Here is a 19,280-nt window from a genome sequence, read left to right on the forward strand (position 1 = left end):
TATACAAAGATGCACAAATATAGCAATTGACCCATACATCTTGTGAAAAAGCCCTTCTCTTCCCCATTTACCCCTGGTTTGATATTTAATTGGTGGAGGTCTGGAATTCCACACTCCTTTTTAGTTACAGTGGGGATCGGAAGTTTGGGCACCCCAGGTAAAAAATTATATTAATGTGCATAAAGAAGCCAAGGAAAGACGGAAAAATCTCCAAAAGGCATCAAATTACAGATTAGACATTCTTATAATTGTCAACAAAAGTTAGATTTTATTTCCGTCATTGACACCTTCAAAATTACAGAAAACAAAAGGCGTCTGCAAAAGTTTGGGTACCCTGCAGAATTTATAGCATGCACCCCCTTTGCAAGGCTAAGACCTGCCGGTGTCATGGATTGTTCTCAATCATAGTCTGGAAAGACCAGGTGATGTCAATCTCAAAGGTTTTAAATGCCCAGACTCATCTGACCTTGCCCCAACAATCGGCACCATGGGATCTTCTTACCAGTTGTCTAGAAAAATGAAACTGAAAATAGTTGATGCTCACAAAGCTGGAGAAGGCTATAAGAAGATAGCAAAGCGTTTTCAGATGTCAATATCCTCTGTTCGGAATGGAATTAAGAAATGGCAGTCATCAGGAACAGTGGAAGTTAAAGCAAGATCTGGAAGACCAAGAAAAATATCAGACAGAACAGCTCGCAGGATTGTGAGAAAAACAATTCAAAACCCACGTTTGACTGCACGATCCCTCCAGAAAGATCTGGCAGACACTGGAGTTGCGCTACACTATTCCACTATAAAGAGATACTTGTACAAATATGGTCTTTATGAAAGAGTCATCAGAAGAAAACCTCTTCTACGTCCTCACCACAAAAATCAGCGTTTGAACTTTGCAAATGAACATATAGACAAGCCCGATGCATTTTGGAAACAAGTTCTGCGGACCGATGAGGTTAAAGGTCGGAATGAGCAAAGGTACGTTTGGAGAAGAAGGGGCACAGAATGTAATGAAAAGAACCTCTGTCCAACTGTTAAGCATGGGGGTGGATCAATCATGCTTTGGGGTTGTATTGCAAAATGGATTCAATAACATTTCAGCAAATTTTGGATGGTAACTTGATGCCATCTGTGAAAAAGCTGAAGTTAAAGAGAGGATGGCTTCTACAAATGGATAATGATCCTAAACACCCCTCGAAATCCACGGGGGATTACATCAAGAGGCGTAAACTGAAGGTTTTGCCATGTCCTTCACAATCTCCTGACCTCAACATAATTAAAAAATCTATGGATAGACCTTAAAAGAGCAGTGCATGACAGACAGTCCAGAAATCTCAAAGAACTGGAAGACTTTTGTGAGGAAGAATTGGCAAAAATACCTCCAAACAAGAATTGAAAGACTCTTGGTTGGCTACAAAAAGCGTTTACAAGCTGTGATACTTGCCAAAGGGGGCAGTACAAGATATTAACTCTGCAGGGTGCCCAAACTTTTTTTGCAGACGCCATTTTTTTGTTTTCTGTTATTTTGAAAGTGTAAATGATAGAAATCTAACTTTTGTTTACACATTTAAAAGAATGTCTAATCTGTAAATTGATGCCTTTTTGGAGATTTTTCCATCTTTCCTTGGCTTCTTTATGCACATTAATACAAATTTTTACCTGGGGTGCCCAAACTTTCGATCCCCACTGTATCTGTGTCTGATGTTTGCATATCAGTGCACTGATCATTTTACAATTTTCTTTTGGGAGGATACATCTGGGGAGCCCACCAGACCATCATAGATGGGACAACCGTCCTCTAATCAGTTTACCACCAGCTGGATCCACAACAGGGTGGTCCCTGGAAGCAGTGGGAAGCATAGGAATCTAAAGTGAAAGTCCTCTATTCATGCTATAACCTTACAGCTTTAAGGTATAGAGGTGTCACCTCCTTTGGATTTTCTTGACATCAGTCACAACTCTGTTTTGGGTGTAGGGATTTCACATGCACTTGAACAGTTGGACTGTTCATACTTTGTTGTTTCATGCTTTTTTTTTATATGGACTCCTTTTGATGATTGATACATTGTCACTCTTTTTTACTTGAGGTTTTATACCTATACTTTCACTTTTGTCAGCTATATTTGTGCATCTTTGTATACATTGCATATGTAATATGAATTTGTTTTCTATTCTGCAATTTTATTATTTGTTCACATTAGTTTATTATTAGCACATGCACTTTTTTGTCACTTGTGCACTTTAAAGTTACACATTAGTTGGTATTCGACAGCGCAGCACCTTTTTATTTTCATGTTACCAAAAAACATCCCAGTGCCTCCTAAGGTGCTAGACACCGTATCCTGGCTTAACAAGGCATTAACTATTCCAGTGGAAAATGCACCTGAAACCCATCAACAAGTGGCTTGAGCCCCCTCCTAGAACTCCCTCTAGCATGCCCTTCAGGGCAGCATGTTTTGGTTGTAGTATTAAGCCAGCCATAAATGGTTAGATTCTCAGCCGGTTCAGCAAGGACCGGCCAAGATTCAAACCATCTATGAGCAGGCTGACTGTACCCAGGCCAATCCATCGGTCGACTTGGATACAATCATAATGTCGGGTTTTTTTTACATGCGATTGACAGCGGCTATAGCTGCCTTAGTTTCTCAGTCCCTAGTTGTCTGGTCTAAAGCTGTTAGAAGAAGTTTTGCCACTTGATCCTTTGTTCATAGAATGTTTTACAACTCATGTCTACAGCCTTGAGCCATAATTTGGACGGGTTGTTGGTCTCCCACTTTATCTCCCAGGTGGGTCTCCATTGAACATGAGGAGGGCTCAATGTTTTAGCATTGGGCTGGTCTCAACTTCCAAAGCCAAATCTTGCTCCCATGCTGCCTCCCCCCCCCCCCCCCCCATTCTTTGGCTCCACAAATTCCATATGGAATCTACCAGGTCTGTTATGGCACATTTCCACTGCAAGTACCAGCTCGGCTCTACTCGGCCCTGCTTGGCCCGGTTTGCTTTTCCACTGCTGGTACCGCATGGTACGGTGTTGGAACGGTTCGGTACGGTATGGTTTGCTTTTCCACTAAAGTTAAGTGGGTGGGATAACAACGATTCTCTGACCAATCAGTGGCTAGAAGTGACTGCATGCAAAGGATTGTGGGATATGGTACCGGGTATGGTACCTCTTGGAACCACAATCGAGGTGGTACTGTTTTTGAGAGCCATACTGTTCTGTTCCATGCAGTGGAAAATCGCCGCCGTACCGAACCGTTCCTACACCGTACCATGCGGTACCAGCAGTGGAAAAGCACAAATGCGAGCCGAACCGTTCAGTTCCATGCAGTGGAAAAGCGCCATTATAGTCTTCGTTTATCAAGGGGGCTTTCTGGCTTTTGTGGACCTCACTGTGGACGCGTACCTGCTTGTCTCTATTTTTCTTCTAGCATACCAGCAATACCACATGCTCCAGTTCCAGAATCCAAAATGGGACTAAAAAGTGGCACGCTTCTGTAATTTATTGTCCATGTATAAATAGTACTCCTTTCTGAATAAGGGTGACCCCAGGGGGCTCCACATAGCTATCTTTTCCCTCATAAATCTGGAAACTACATGTATAGCCTGTTGCCCTGTCACAGAGCTTATACCTCTTGACCCAATATCTGGCGTGCTTGCTGGGGAGAAACTGTTTGAAAACAAGGCCACCAGAAAATGTAATCAGGGACTCAACGCAAACAGCTTGTTGGGGCGTATGCAAGGCTGCAAACTTTTGGTTGAAGTGATTAATGATGGGCCGAATTCTGTGGAGCCAGTCATATCCAGGGTCACCCGGAGTTCATTGTCATTGAAATGCATGAACTGCAAGATTTGCATGTATCTAGTCCTGGCCATGGCAGCAGAGAACACGGGCATATGATGAATTAGGTCAGTGGAGCAATATGACCGCAGCTCACTCTTTTTTTAGTAATGGCCTGATCATTACGGGGGGTAAAACCTTCCGGTCCTTAAGTGGTTAAACTACTTACACATGCACTTATTTTGTACCTCCATATAAAAACAAATCCTAATAACTTTGTTTTCTTATTTATATATATATATATATATATATATATATATATATATATATACACACACACACACACACACACACACACACACACACACACACACACACACACACACACACTATATATATATATATATATATATATATATATATATATATATATATATATATATATAATATTCATTCTTAACATGTGCCTCCATTCTAATGCAGGAAGATGTATAAATAAAAGGGGTTTTCTGTCACTGACCTGATATAAAACAACGTAATGATTTTATCCACAGTAAAAAAAAAAAATGTTACACATTTTTTGTGATGAAGGCATGAAAATAATCTCAACTGTTGTCTGTATTTGACAGAGGTGGACACTGATGCGTATAAGCAAAAGATAAAAAGTCAAGTACTTACTGCTTTGCGTAAGCAAACCTATAACTGGCAGCCTTTAAGGTAAGAATTCCCATGCTGCAATGAACAAACTTTACAGTTGCAAACTAATATTGCTTTTTTTTTTTTTTTTTTAATCCTATTTGTTGAGATTTTATTTTCAGAAAAGGTTTTTGTACAAAACCGATAGATGTCTGAGAAAGTACCAGTCGGGCCCCCTTTTTACACCAGCGGACCCATTGGGTCCGCCTGTTCATTTTTCAGAAGGACTCAACCAGACCACCCATTGTTCTCTATGGAGCGGTGGATGTCAGCGGACTGGCAACCAGTCTGCTAAAAACAAACGGATGGGGATACCTTCCCCATCTGTCCAGCAGGTTAGTTGTAAACTGACAGGCAGTCCTTTTCAATCCCAATGCCGTGGAGAACAGTAGGCTGCATAGCCGCGCTGACACAGACCTGTCAGCCTGCTCTGCAGGGATCAGCAGAGAGATTAAATTACAGCCTTTCGTCTGTTGGGATAGGTCTCTCCTAACTTTGCAAATCAAGACTTTGCAATATTTGCCCACTCTTCTTTGCAGAACTTCTCAAGTTCAGTTAAATTTGATGGTGACCATTTGTGGAGTGCAGCCTTCATTGAAAATCTGTGGAATGACTTGAAGTTTAGGTCTGGGCTCGGACTAAGCCTTGTAAGGACATTCACCTTTTTCTTTATCGTACATCACGGGACACAGAGCTGGTAATAATTACTATTTGGGTTATACGCTACCTTCAGGTGAATGGACACTGGCAACCAATAGAAAGAAAGTTCCTCCTATATAACCCCTCCCATACAGGAAGAACATCAGTTTTTTCGCCAGTGTCTTGAAGGTGGTGGTCATGGCTGTTAAAGCTCTCCAAGATTTTGTAGTGTCCCAGAAAAAGGGGCGATTTATCGGATCCATTCAAAAGGCTAGGCGCTAAAAGGATGGTACCTGAGCCTTGGTAACCGAAGACCTGAGGTTTAGCCTGTAATGTGGTCCTTCGGGCGCTGGACCTTGGGAAATGGAACCCTGGTTGAAACTTACCCAAGGTGATTCCAGCAGGGTGCTCTAGAGCAGTGGTCCTCCACTCCGGTCCTCAGGGCCCACTAACAGGCCAGATTTAAGTATTACTTTGGGGAGATGCAGACTAGAGTACTGCAATCACTGAGCAGCAAATGATATCACCTGGGATGTATTTCAGTTATCTTCCTTGCAAATCTGGCCTGTTAGTGGGCCCTGTAGGCCAGGGTTGAGGACCACTGCTCTAGAGCTCCAAAGGAGTGGCCTCCTACAGCTGGAGGACCCGGTCCTTGAAGGTCTGGTAAGAATTCCTTTTCCTTTTCCTTTTTTTTTTTTTTTTTTTTTAATAGGAATAAGCACAAGAAGTTTCTTTAGCTGCCGCACTGCATTTTCGCCACTAGATGATGCTGTTTGACTGTATTGCAGATCTCAATTGGCTTACCATGTGCTAAAGCCGGTGTAACGTTAAAAAACCCTTCTCGTGAAATAACCCTACCCTCGTTCCCAGTGCTTAAAGCGTTGGGTTAGCAAATGATGTCGGCTTCCGTGAAAATACCCTATCTTCGTTCCCCGGCGGGTCGAGGAAAATGTAAAAGTGGCTCATAATGGAGGAAAATTTTAAATATATAAAATATATTTTTTTTATCATTCCATTTCGATTAATATTTATACATTTTCTTCCGTTAGGAGGCACTTTTAAATTTTTCTGGACCCGCCGGGGTACGAGGGTAGGGTATTTTGATGGGAAGCCGCCGCTTTAAGGACTGGGAAGGAGGGTAGGGTTTTTTCACGGAAGCTGAGATAATTTACTGCGCACGCATGCGCTCTGGGAAGCGGCTCAGCTGATCTCTGGCGTACCCTCACCGGAAGTGACGAGGGTAAGGAGTTTTCACGGGTAGGGTTTAACGGAACACCGGCGCTTGGTGATGATGTCACAGGCCGCATGAGGTTCTTTCCAAACTGAACGCTGCAGGAAGAAGGGCTCAGGTTCCCTGGGACAGTCGGCTGATTGGATGAAGCGGCGCAGGTCTAATAATATCTGTTTGGGCGTATATGTGAATCAGTACATGGCAAGTAAAACGGTGGTTGTTTTGTGATAGCTGTTAATCTGGATCACAATTTTCTACATTGGTGCAAACTGTTTTTGATTCTGGGTCATGTTTATATTTTAAAGCAATGTCTTCCAGAAGGAAAAGTGAGGGTGCAGCAGGGAAAGGGTTGAGTACCCCAGCATCAGGATTATTTTCTCCTAGTCAGGTTTCCCCTGCATTTTCTTCTCCAGAAAGACCTGAACTTACTGGCCAATCCGAGCCTTTATATCTATCAGGTATTGTGCTACCTCTGGTGCTTCTGTTTCTCCATATATTACTTGGATGACTTAGCATCTGCCCTGGCTAGCCTATAGGGTAAAGTAGCAGGGATGATTTCTTCTGTTACTCAGGGTGGGAAGAAAAAGGGATAGATCCCCTTCCCATGCACCTGGGAACAGCAAAGAGGTAAGGCCTATAGCCCTAGATCCTGCGGAGGGGGGCTTCTGGCCTAGAACCTGATTGGGCAATAGAAGATAATGAAGAGGTAGCCATTGGTGACTTAGAATCACAGGTGGATCATGTTTCCTCTCCAGAGGATTCTAATCCTGAGGAACCATTTACAGCATCTCGCTTGCAAAGATTGCTGACTCAATCCCTCATTTAAATGGTACGGATTGGTTTTATATTGCCTCCTTCAGAAAGATCTGAGGCCTCTTGTTCCTCGTTAGGCTTTTTACATCCTCAAACAGAGTGTTCAAGCCTTTCCTTTCCACTCCCTGCTGCAGCAGTTGGTGTATGAAAAGGATCCAGCAAAAAAAAAAAAAAAAATTGGAGTCCTTGTTTAAATCTCCTTTGCTGTTGCTGGCTCTGCTGGTCAACCAGCTATTTTCAGCTAGGAGTATGTCAGTCCTTGAAGGGCCGTTTTAAGAGGCTATCAAAAGATTTGCCTATTCAGAGTGAATCTGCAGATGATTTAGTAGAGATCTTGTGCTTTATTGTTTACAATTGATGCCCTTAAGGATTCTATCCAGCAACTATCCAGGGTAGCCCTCCTCTCTGTTCATATGCGCAGAGTCCTGTGGCTGAAAAATTTATTGGCAGAAATGCCTTGTAAAGAATTGCTGACAGCTCTCCCCTTTCATGGAAAACAGCTTTTTGGTGATAGATCTGGATAAATGTATCCAAAAGATCTCGGGGGGGATGGGGGGGAGGTGCATTATTGCCTGTTAAGAGAAGGAATAAATACCAGTCTTTTAAGGCTCCAAGTGTCACTGTTCCTACCAATGCAGCATCTTCAAAGCAGTTTCGACGGCCTCAACCATCAGCTTTCAGGAAACCCCAAGGGCAAAAGGGGAAGGAATGGTTCAAGACAGATGGGTCTTGTTCACTATAGCTCGGGGCTACATGATAGAGTTTCAAGTGTTTCCTCCCTATCGGTTTCTGGACTCAGGTATTCCTACTTGCCCAGAAAAAAGAAGGCCCTTGTTCCAGGTCTTAGATTACCTATGGATCCAGGGTGTGATTGTGGAGGTTCCAGTCAGTGGAAGATTCACTTGCTTACATAAGCACATATCTGCTTTCGAAGTTTTTTTTCTTGCGTAAACGCATGCTGGCTTCCATAAACGCCTGCTTGCTTGCATGAGACGCATGTCTGCTTGCTTGTATAAGACGCATAAACTTCGGCTTGCGTAAACACATGCTTGCTTCCATAAACGCATGATAGGACAAGGTGAGACCCATTCTGGATCTCAAGGCTCTGAATTAATTTCTGACCGTACGGTTTTTTCGCATGAAATCAATGCATTCGGTGGTAGCCTCTCTAGGAAGAGGAAACTTTATGGCCTCCATAGATATCAAAGATGCATATCTTCATTTGCCAATCTTCAGGCCTCATCAAAGGTTCTGTGTTCGCAGTGCGGCAGTGTCATTTCAAGTTTGTGGCCCTGTTTTTCGGCCTTGCTATAGCTCCTCGTGTGTTCACAAAGGTTCTGGCACCGGTGTTGGCTTCTTTAAGGGCCCAAGGCATCTCTATAGTAGGATACCTGGATGACCTACTGCTCAAGGATCATTCAAGCTCAGGTCTGACACAATGTGTTCCTTACAATCCAATTCTTAGAGTCTGGGTTGGATTATCAACAGAGAAAGTCACCCCTGAGGCCTGTTCAGGTCCTACAATATCTAGGTTTAGGCCTAGACACTGCTCAGGCAAAGTTTCTTGCCATCAAAGAACGTTCTAGCTCTAAGGAAGCTAGTCCGGTTCATAGGAGGGAAGACATTTCCCTCCATCCTGCTGTGTATGAGGTTACTGGGCAAAATGGTGTCCTCCTTCGAGACGATTCCTTATACGCAGTTCCACTCCAGACTGTTTCAGAACAGTATTCTTTCAGCTTGGAACAAGTAGGTTCAAGCTTTGGATTGCCCGATGTTCCTTTCCCCAAGGTAAGGCAGGATCTGATCTGGTGGCTGGTTCCCACCAATTTGATCAAGGGAAAAAAATTTCTGCCGGTAACCTGGAAGGTGGTAACCACAGACGCCAGCCTGCTGGGCTGGGGTGCTATCCTGGAGGGTCTGTTTGCCCAGAGAACGTGGTCTCGGGCAGAAAAGATTTTTACCCATCAATATTCTGGAAATCCGAGCTGCCCATTTGGCACTGAATTATTGGACAAGCAGGTTACAGGGGTGTCCTGTCAGGATTCAGTCCGACAACTCCACCCTGGTGGCTTATATCTTCCACCAGGGCGGCACCAGAAGCCAGTCGATTCAGAAGGAAGTGAACCATATCCTATCGTGGGCAGAGAGGTATGTTCCATGTCTATCAGCCGTATTCATTCCAGGGGTGGACAACTGGCAGGCCGACTTTCTAAGTCGCCAGCAGCTGTGTCCGGGGGATTGATCCCTACACCCCGAAGTGTTTCGGCTGATCTGTCTACGTTGGGGTGCTCCTGATGTAGATCTTCTGGCATCCAGGTTCAACAACAAGGTGGACAATTTTGTTTCCAGGTCCAGGGACTGGGCAACGGACTGAATAATCCAGATCCAGAAGGTCCCCCTAGTCTGGCCAGCGAGCACGTGCAGGCCCCAGCTAGGTCGGCCGCGAATTAGCCCTACTGGACGTGGGCTGGCCTGCGAGTTAAACGTCTCGCAGGGCGCGCACGACCTGGCCTTGGCCTGAGTCGCAGCGTTCCTCCTGGCCGGCAGCCACCCATCACCGATGGAGCGGTGGTCTGTCAGGAGCGGTGCCCACCTGGTATGGTAAATGGCTGTCTCCCCTCTACCCCTGGAGGGTTTTGGGGTGGACATGGGCCCCTCCCTGGGATGGTGCGGGACCATCAGGATACCTTGCCTGCACATCCGTGTCACGGTGGGTGGCCCTCTTTTGAGGGGGCTATTTCCTATTGTGTGGGCCTCTATGGAGGGGCTCGGAGGGCGACCCCCCCCCCCTTGTTTTTTGCGGGGTCCAGTAGGTGGTCCATTAGTGGACCCTGGGTCAGCGTCCCCCTTGCAGCATTGCAGTCGACGGCCCTCCCCTGATTGTTTTTTCGGGTGACCCTAGTATATGGCGTCCATTGCCCTCTCCTGCCTCATCTGGCCATCAGATCCTGAATCTGTTGCAGGCGCAAGTCCCCCTACTGGGTCTGCGTCCACGCACCCTGAGTACTCACAGTGAGGATGTTTCCTCTGCTCCTCTAGCAATGCATGAAAAGGTGCTGGTGGATGCACTGATTGTGTCAGAGAAAAAAAATGTTAAACATGGCGGAGATGCTGCGTTGGAGGCACCAGTCCCTTTTGGCACCACAGGTCCTCCACTGTGGCGGGGGTGTTCCCCCTTTCACAGCTTACTTAGACAACATTGTCACATAACAGTGGGGTTGTCCAAAACGCACCCAAAGCACTTTGCTATACGGTATCCTCATAAACATTCCCTGCTTAAAAAGTGGACGGTCCCACCTGTAGTGGACTCGTAGGTTTCCAGGTTGAATAAAGCTACCTTACTTACAGTAGAGGAGTCCTTGGCCTTTTAAAGATTCGGTTGATAGGGGAGCCGAGGCTGTTTCACTATGGCTGGTTCGGCTTAGGCCGGTATTTACTATTTCCCTGGTGTCACAAACTGACGAGTGGGCTACACTTTTACTCCAGGACCTGGGGAGGGGGGGGGGGTGGCTTCCCCCCCTGCCTTTGCGGAGCTGGCCGATCAGATGATACAGCAGCTAGAGTTTATCTGTGATGCCTCTTTGGATGCGGCTCTTTTGGTTTTAGCCTTTCTGTATCAGCAGTGGTCCTTCGGCATCTTATCTGGCTAACTATGCTCATCTGCGAACCAGACTTCTAAGAAGGCCTTATCTGATCTCCCCTTTGTGGGGGATCACCTGTTTGGAGCTTCCTTGGATGATATCATTAGTAGACATTGGTCATTCTTCTCGATTCATAAGTGGCCTTTTTCTTCCCTCAAGGGATAAGTCCTTCAGGGCCTCCCCTGGAGGTTCCAAGAGGACCTGGTCTTTAAAGCCATGAGGGGCTCTTTTAAACCTGCAGACAAGGCTTCCTCTGCATGAAGGTGCACCCTTACCCGTATCTGTGGAGGGAGGGAACGTTTTTGCTGATTTCTGGATCCGTCAAGATCGAGTTTCGGTCTTTTCCTCCGGAAAGGGTCTTCCCTTCCAATCTGCACTTGTCCCCGGATCGCTTAGGTCACTTTGGGGCAGTGCAAGACTTGTTACTTCATTGGGGGGTGACTGTCCCGGTTCAGGCTTCAGAATGTTTTCAGGGGTTTTACTCAAACCTGTTCACAGTTCCCAGAAAGGAAGGCAAGGTACGTCCAATTCTGGACCTTAAGGTGCTAAACTGTTTTGTGCGGGTACAGAAGTTCTGAATGGACTCCATCCGCACGGTAGTGGCATCCCTACATCTGGGGGATTTTCTCGCTTCTAACGACATGAAGGACACCTACCTTCACGTTCCAATATGTGGCAGTCACCAACGCTTCCTCCGCTTTGCCATGGGTGAGGAGCATTATCAGTTTGTGGCGTTTACCTTTGGTCTCTCCTCGGGTCTTCACAAAGTGTTGTCCCTGGTGCTAGCATCGTTGTGGGGGATTATGGTACTGGGGTACCTGGACTATCTTCTGCGAGCAGAGTCTCTGACTGCTCTGATGGAAGCCTTGGAGATTACCGTATTTATCGGCGTATAACACGCACCTAAATTTTAGGGCAGAAATTTCTGGAAAAAAGCTGAAATTTAAAATAAACCGCTTTGAACTCAGAACATTTTTTAAAAATTAAATGTAGTCTTACCAGTGCCCATACATGCAGCCTCGCCAGTGCAGCGCCCATACATGCAGCCTCGCCAGCACCTGTGCGCATAATTGCAGCCTCACCAGCACCAGTGCCCATACATGCATCCAGCGCAGTGCCCATACTTGCATCCAGCGCAGTGCCCATACTTGCATCCAGCGCAGTGCCCATACATGCAGCCAGCGCAGTGCCCATAATTGCAGCCTCGCCAGCGCCCATAATTGCAGCCTCGCCAGCGCCCATAATTGCAGCCTCGCTAGCGCCAGTGCCCATAATTGCAGCCTCGCCTGTGCCCATTATTGCAGCCTCGCCAGCGCCAGTGCCAGTGCCACTATACAAATCACTTGTCCAGAAAGCAGCCAGAGCCGAAAGGTAGAAGGGGGGCGGGTGGCGCTGAGGAGAAGGAAGGACCCGCTGTTATCGGAAGTCCCGGCGCCTATGATTGACGTCGGCATAGGAGGCGGGACTTCCGATGACAGCGTGTCCTCCCTTCTCGGCACCGCCCGCCCCCTTCTATCGGCGCTGCTAGTGCTTTCTTAACTTTTTTTTTTTTTCTTATATCGGCGTATAACACGCACTGCTACTTTTTCCTCCATTTTTAGGAGGAAAAAGTGCGTGTTATATGCCGATTAAATACGGTACTCTGCGATCTGAGGGAGTTCGGCTGGATTCTGAACCTTCAGAAGTCTGTTCTGGTTCCATCCACAAAACTGGACTATCTGGGTGGATTCAGCCTCAGCCAGAGTGTTGCTTCCTCTGGAAAAAGTGAATTGCCTCCTGCAATTTCGGGAGCTTCTGTTGTTCAGCAGACGGTCATCCTTCTGGGCTTGCATGCGGGTGCTGGGCCTGATGGTGTCTACCTTTTTGAGGCGGTTCCGTTTGCAAAGTTTCACACGAGATCTCTGCAAAAAGAGATTCTTGTGAAATGGGACAAGTATCCACAGTCTCTAGAAGTGGCTTCGTTCTCCAGCCCTTCGACAGGGAAATCATTCCCCCTGTATTGGGCGATTGTCACCACGGATGCCAGCCTGTCCGGGTGAGGATCCTCAGCACAGCTTGTATTCAGGGAGTCTGCACTCGGGAAGAGACCAGACTGCCGATCAATGTACTGGAACTCCGAGCGATCAGTTTTTGTCTAGATCATTGTACAATTTATCTTCAGGGGTGTCCAGTACGAATTCGGTCGGACAATGCCACGGCCGTGGCCTATGTCAATCACCATGGGGGCACAAGAAGTGTCCTGGCGGATCAGAAACTAGCCGACATTCTAAGGTGGGCAAAATTATCGTTCCAGCCCTCTCTGCTGTACACATTCCATGGAAGGTACAGAGGTTTGTGGCATGATCTCAGGATCCTCTGGTAGACTCATTAGTGACTCCTTGGCATCAGTATCTTCGGGTTTATGCCTTTCCCCCTCTCAAACTTCTACCAAGACTCCTGTGCAGGATCAAGGCAGCAAGGGATTCTGGTCTTTCTAGTGGCTCCAGAGTGGCCACGCCGGTCTTGGTACACCGATCTGGTAATACTGGTCGCCAGTGCTCCTTGGAGACTTCCTCTCAGGGAAGATCTGCTGTCCCAAGGGCCAATCTTCCATCCTGCTTTACAGTCGCTGGTTTTAATGGTTTGGCTGTTGAAAGCCAGGTGCTGAAGGATAGAGGTTTGATCCATAGACATCAAGGATGCATATCTTCCAGACTTGGCAAAGGTTTCTACGTTTTGCAATAGAAAACCGGCACTTTCAGTTTGTGGTCCTGCCCTTCGCATTAGCCACAGCTCCAAGAGTGTTCACAAAGATCTTAGATCCAGTATTGGCTGTTCAAAGGTCCTGAGGGATATCTGTAATAGCATATCTGGACGATCTATTACTAATGGATCAATCGGCTTTAAGACAAAATATCCTCCAGACAGTACAGTTCCTAGAACGTTTGAGTTGGATACTGAACTTGGCAAAGTCAGGATTACACCGGGTCCAGCGTCCGGAATATCTGGGTCTTCTTGTGGACATGGTACAGGCAAAGATGTTCTTGCCAACAAGAATGTAGTAAGGCTGAGATATCCTTCTATATAAGTCTTTGCATGATGTTACTAGGGAATTCCCTATGCTCAATTCCATGCCAGACCCTTACAGAACAACATTCTGTCTACATGGACCGGAAGGGTTCAGTCTCTGGACTGGTCCATGTCTCTGTTACCAAGAGTACTTCAGTCTCAATTGGTGGTAGTTGAATTGGTGGTTGTTGACCAGATATCTGGAGAAGGAGAAATCCTTTCTTCCAGCAACCGGGAAAGTGGTGGAAGCCACTGTCCAGAAGAAATGGTCTTGAGTAGAGCGAAGTCTCCCCATCATCATTCTGGAAATCCGAGCAGTCAGTCGGGCTAGAAATACTGGACACTCAGACTTTGGGGTTACCTTGTCAGTGTGAAATCCGACAATGCCATGGCTTATATCCGCCATCAACGAGGCACAAAGTCAGTCAGCCCAGAAAGAGGTAGATATCCTCCTATCCTGGGCAGAGAAGTTTGTGCCATGCCTGACAGCAGTTTTATTCTTGGGATAGAGAACTGGCAGGCAGATTTTTTTGAGCCGCCAACAGATGTTTCCAGGGGAATGGTCCTTGCATCCCGAGATTTCTCAATAAATCTGTCTAAGCTGGGGGGGGGGGGGGGGTGTCCCCAGATGTAGATCTGTTGGCATCCAGGTTCAACAAGTTGAAGAGATTTATGTCCAGGACCAGGGATCCACTCGCAGTTGGAGTGGATGCTTTGGTGACACCTTGGGAGGAGTATTCCCTGATTTATGCCTTTCCTCTGGTGCAGCCGATACCACGTCTGTTGCGAAGGATCCAGCTAGAGGGGAAACCAGTAACTCTGGTAGCTCTGGTATGGGGGGGGGGCGGGTTTGTATGCACAAATCCAAAGGTTGGCAGTGACAAGGCCTTGGGCTTTTCCACTGCGTCCAGACCTACTCTCTCAAGGTCTGATATTCCACCCTTCTGTACAATCTCTAAATTTGACAGCTTGGCTATCGAAGCCTTAATCTTGAAGGAGCGGGGTGTATCTGGCCCTGAAGTGCATACACTGATAAACGCCAGGAAACCAGTCTCTAGGAACATTTATTACAGGGTCTGGAAATCCTACATTTCCTGGTGTGAAGCCAGGAAATGACATCCCCACAAATATCAAGCAGGAGTGGATATGACATTTAGCCTTGAACACTATTAAAGGTGCACATTTCAGCCTTATCAGTTTTCTTCCAAGAACTGTTTGCTTCCCATTTGTTGGTTCAGACCTTCGTCCGGGGAATGTTATGTTTGCTTCTGCCTGTGAAGCCACCATTGTGTCCTTAGGACCTAAATTTGGTGTTGGCAGTGTTACAAAAAGAGCCTTTTGAACCATTGGTGCAGGTTCCCCTGGTTCTTATGACCAGAAAACTGGTCTTTTTGATTGCGATAACTTTGGCTAGAAGGGTATCGGAACTTGCAGCTCTTTCTTGTAAAGAGCCATTCTTGATTTTCCATCAAGATAGGGTGATTCTCCATCCACACCCAGGTTTTTTAGCCCAAGGTGGTGTCTGCCTTTCATTTGAATCGTGACATTATACTACCTTTCTTTTTTCCAGATCCTCACTCAGAGGAGGAAAAGCTTTGCATTCTATTGATGTAATGCATGCACTTAAGTTTTACTTAGAGAAATCAGCTCAGATTCGTAAGACCGTGAGCTTGTTTGTGCTGCCAGAAGAGCCCAGGAAGGGGTTGGCAGCATCTAAGTCTACGATTTCTCATTGGCTTAGCCAGATTATTACCCAGGCGTATGGTTTAGAAGGGAAGGTTCCACCTTTTCCTGTAAAGGCACATTCTACCAGAGGAGTAGGTGCCTCTTGGGCACATCGCCATCAAGCCTCTATGGCTCAGATTTGCAAGGCCGCAACCAAGTCGTTGGTGAATACGTTCACTTGTTTCTATCAAATGGATGTTGGAACCCAGGAGGAATCTTCATTTGGCCACAGTTTTCTGCAGGCAGTGGTGTAATCCATTTTGTGGCGGTATTTTTTGGTGCCCCCCCCCCCCCCCCCAGTTGCATTGCTTTGGGACATCCCATATGTTATGATTTATGGCTCTGTGCCCCGTGATGTACGAAAAGAAAAATTGATTTTTTAAAACAGGCTTACCTGTAAAATCCATTTCTTGAAGTACATCGTGGGACACAGAGGTCCCTCCCCTCTTCTATGGGGTCTTTATTGCTTGCTACAAAACTGAGGTACTTCCTGTGTGGGAGGGGTTATATAGGGGGGCATCCTTTCTGATTGGTTGAACGTGTCCTTCACCTAAAGGTAGCTATATAACCCATATGTTATGATTTATGGCTCTGTGTCCTGTGATGTACTTGGATTTTACAGGTAAGTCTGTATGAAAGAAATCCATTTTTTCTATCCGTCTGGAGGATGGGATGAAAACGGACAAGCCGATCTCCCATAGATTGATCCCCGCTGAGCAGGCGGATGACAGCTCCATCTCCGCTTACTTTGCAGGGACTGAGCTGTCATCTGCCTGCTCAGCGGGGATCAATGTATGGGAGATCGGCCGAGCGCACCTCTCGTGTGAAAGGACCCTAACACTCTGAAGAATGGGTCGGTTAATGGCTGGTTCACACCAGATGCAGTCCATTGTGTTTTTCTTCAGCATAAAAAATGCATGCACAATGTTTAACATGGATTCCAATGACCCGTTCACACCACTGCAGTCAACAAAAGTAGAACATGTGGCATTTTTTCCTGTATTTAAATGCATCTGGAATGCGGCAAAATGCATCAGAAATACACTGGAACACATATGTCCTCAATAGAGATGAAGAAAAATGGGGGAAAAAACATACCAGAATGCATCAAAAACATGCATGCAGAAATGCATCCGGAACACAGTGGACCGACACCGAGTGCTCATTTTTATTAGATAATTTACGTTTTGGGCTTACTAAAAATATAATATATATATATATATATATATATATATATATATATATATATATATATATATATATATAAATTTTTTTTTTTGGGATATTTTAAGTTGATTGGTAAGTATGGAACAATATCTTGTGTTTTGCGTTGGCTGAAATGTTATTGTAATTGTAATGAATCTCTTGTTTGTGATCATTTTGAAAAGCGTACCTAATTTTATCACAAATCACTACAGGTATGGCCATCTTAAGGTGTGTGCTGTAGTCTAAAAGTAACTCTTAAGCTGGCCATACACATATAGGATTTCGGCTGAAACTGGTTGCTTTCAGAAAGCTGGTTCAACATTCGTGCCATTAGTGGACTCGACTTTAGGTCCAGCTAATGTCGATGGATCCGAAATGAAAACTTTTACTGTTTCAACCAAAGTGTGTGTATATACAGTCAGGTCCATAAATATTGGGACATCGAGGCAATTCTAATCTGTGTGGCTCTATACACCACCACAATGGATTTGAAATGTATGTGCCTCCCACTTTTTAAGGGACCAAAAGTAATGGGACAGATTAACAATCCTAAATCAAACTTTCACTTTTTAAAACTTGGTTGCAAATCTTTTGCAGTCAATTATAGCCTGAAGTCTGGAACGCATAGACATCACCAGATGCTGGGTTTAATCCCTAGTGATGCTCTGCCAGGCCTCTACTGCAACTGTCTTCAGTTCCTGCTTGTTCTTGGGGCATTTTCCCTTCAGTTTTGTCTTCAACAAGTTTAAATGCATGCTCAATCGGATTCAGGTCAGGTGATTGACTTGGCCATTGCATAACATTCCATTTCTTTCCTTAAACTCTTTGGTTGCTTTCGCAGTATGCTTCGGGTCATTGTCCATCTGCACTGTGAAGCGCCGTCCAATGATTTCTGAAGCCTTTGGCTGAATATGAGCATATAATATTGCCCCAAACACTTCAGAATTCATCCTGCGGCTTTTGTCAGCAGTCACATCATCAATAAATACAAGAGAACCAGTTCCATTGGCAGCCATACATGCCCACGCCATGACACTACCACCACCATGCTTCACTGATGAGGAGGTATGCTTTGGATCATGAGCAGTTCCTTTCCTTCTCCATACTCTTCTCTTCCCATCACTCTGGTACAAGTTGATCTTGGTCTCATCTGTCCATAGGATGTTTTTCCAGAACTGTGAAGCCTTTTTTAGATGATGTTTGGCAAACTCTAATCTGGCCTTCCTGTTTTTGAGCCTCACCAATGGTTTACATCTTGTGGAGAACCCTCTGTATTCACTCTCTGGTGAAGTCTTCTCTTGATTGCTGACTTTGACACACATACACCTACCTCCTGGAGAGTGTTCTTGATCTGGCCATCTGTTGTGAAGGGTGTTTTCTTCACCAGGGAAAGAATTTTTTCAGCCTAATGATGGCTTGCTTCACTGATAATGACAGCTCTTTGGATCTCATATTGAGAATTGACAGCAACAGATTCCAAATGCAAATAGCACACTTGAAATTAACTCTGGACCTTTTTATCTGCTCCTTGTAAATGGGATAATGAGGGAATAACACACACCTGGCCATGGAACAGCTGAGCAGCCAATTGTCCTATTACTTTTGGTCCCTTTTAAAAAGTGGGAGGCACATATACAAACTGTTGTAATTCCTGCACCTTTCAACTGATTTGGATGTAAATACCCTCAAATTAAAGCTAAAAGTCTGCAATTAACGCACATCTTGTTCGTTTCATTTCAAATCCATTATAGAGCCAAAAAGATTAGAATTGTGTTGATGTCCCAATATTTATGGACCTGACTGTATGTATGTGTGTTTTATATTCTAAACAAAAGATCCTCTGTCTTGTATTGCGCATGTCCTGGCAATGTAGGTAAACTGGAATCCTATATGATGTTATTGACCGTTCACTTTTGATCATGGAAAATATTTTATTCTATCAGTTAGTGGACAAGTCGCTATGGAGCAATGAATAGTCGTTCGCACTGCAAAATGTTATATGTGTATGGCCAGTTTTAAAGTGATGGAAGTGCCGGTTCACACTTCCGCGTTTGCGGAGATCGCATGTAATTCGGAGCGCACTGCTCCAAATTACATGCGATCTGATGTGCGGATGCGAGTTCAGCCATACACTTTGGCTGAATTCGCACTGTATCCGCACCAAGCACGCACATGAGGCTTTTTTTGAGCCGCAGTAGAATCGGATCGCACAGTGTTCACACTTGTGCGATCGGATTCTGTGCATACTTGCAGATCGCACTGCGATATGCGATCGCAACTGGGGGTGTCGTTAACTTTTAATTGACACCCCCCTGCGTATCGCATATGGCAGTGTGAACTGCCAGATGTGCGGATGCGATGCGGGAACACGCTGCATATTACCAGCGTTCCCGCATCGCAGAAGTGTGAACCGGGACTTAAAGTCTTGTTTTTGATTAAAAATAACAAACATGTTATACTTGCCACCTCTGTGCAGTTGTTTTGCACAGCGCAACCCAGGTCCTCTTCT

At 45.5% G+C, this 19,280-nt stretch overlaps 1 protein-coding gene across 1 annotated transcript in view; it reads left to right on the forward strand.

Annotated features, from left to right (window-relative positions):
- The window catches only part of METTL17 (methyltransferase like 17), a 55,495-nt gene that overhangs the window by 17,231 nt on the left and 18,984 nt on the right, over positions 1-19,280 (forward strand). Inside the window, exon 2 of the mRNA XM_082256110.1 lies at positions 4,402-4,489. Coding sequence (XP_082112236.1) covers positions 4,402-4,489 — 88 coding nt within the window. The remainder of the gene's footprint in view (positions 1-4,401; positions 4,490-19,280) is intronic.

The sequence above is a fragment of the Pelophylax lessonae genome (genome assembly GCF_965119305.1).
Source record: "Pelophylax lessonae genome assembly, chromosome: 1".
NCBI lineage: Eukaryota > Metazoa > Chordata > Amphibia > Anura > Ranidae > Pelophylax > Pelophylax lessonae.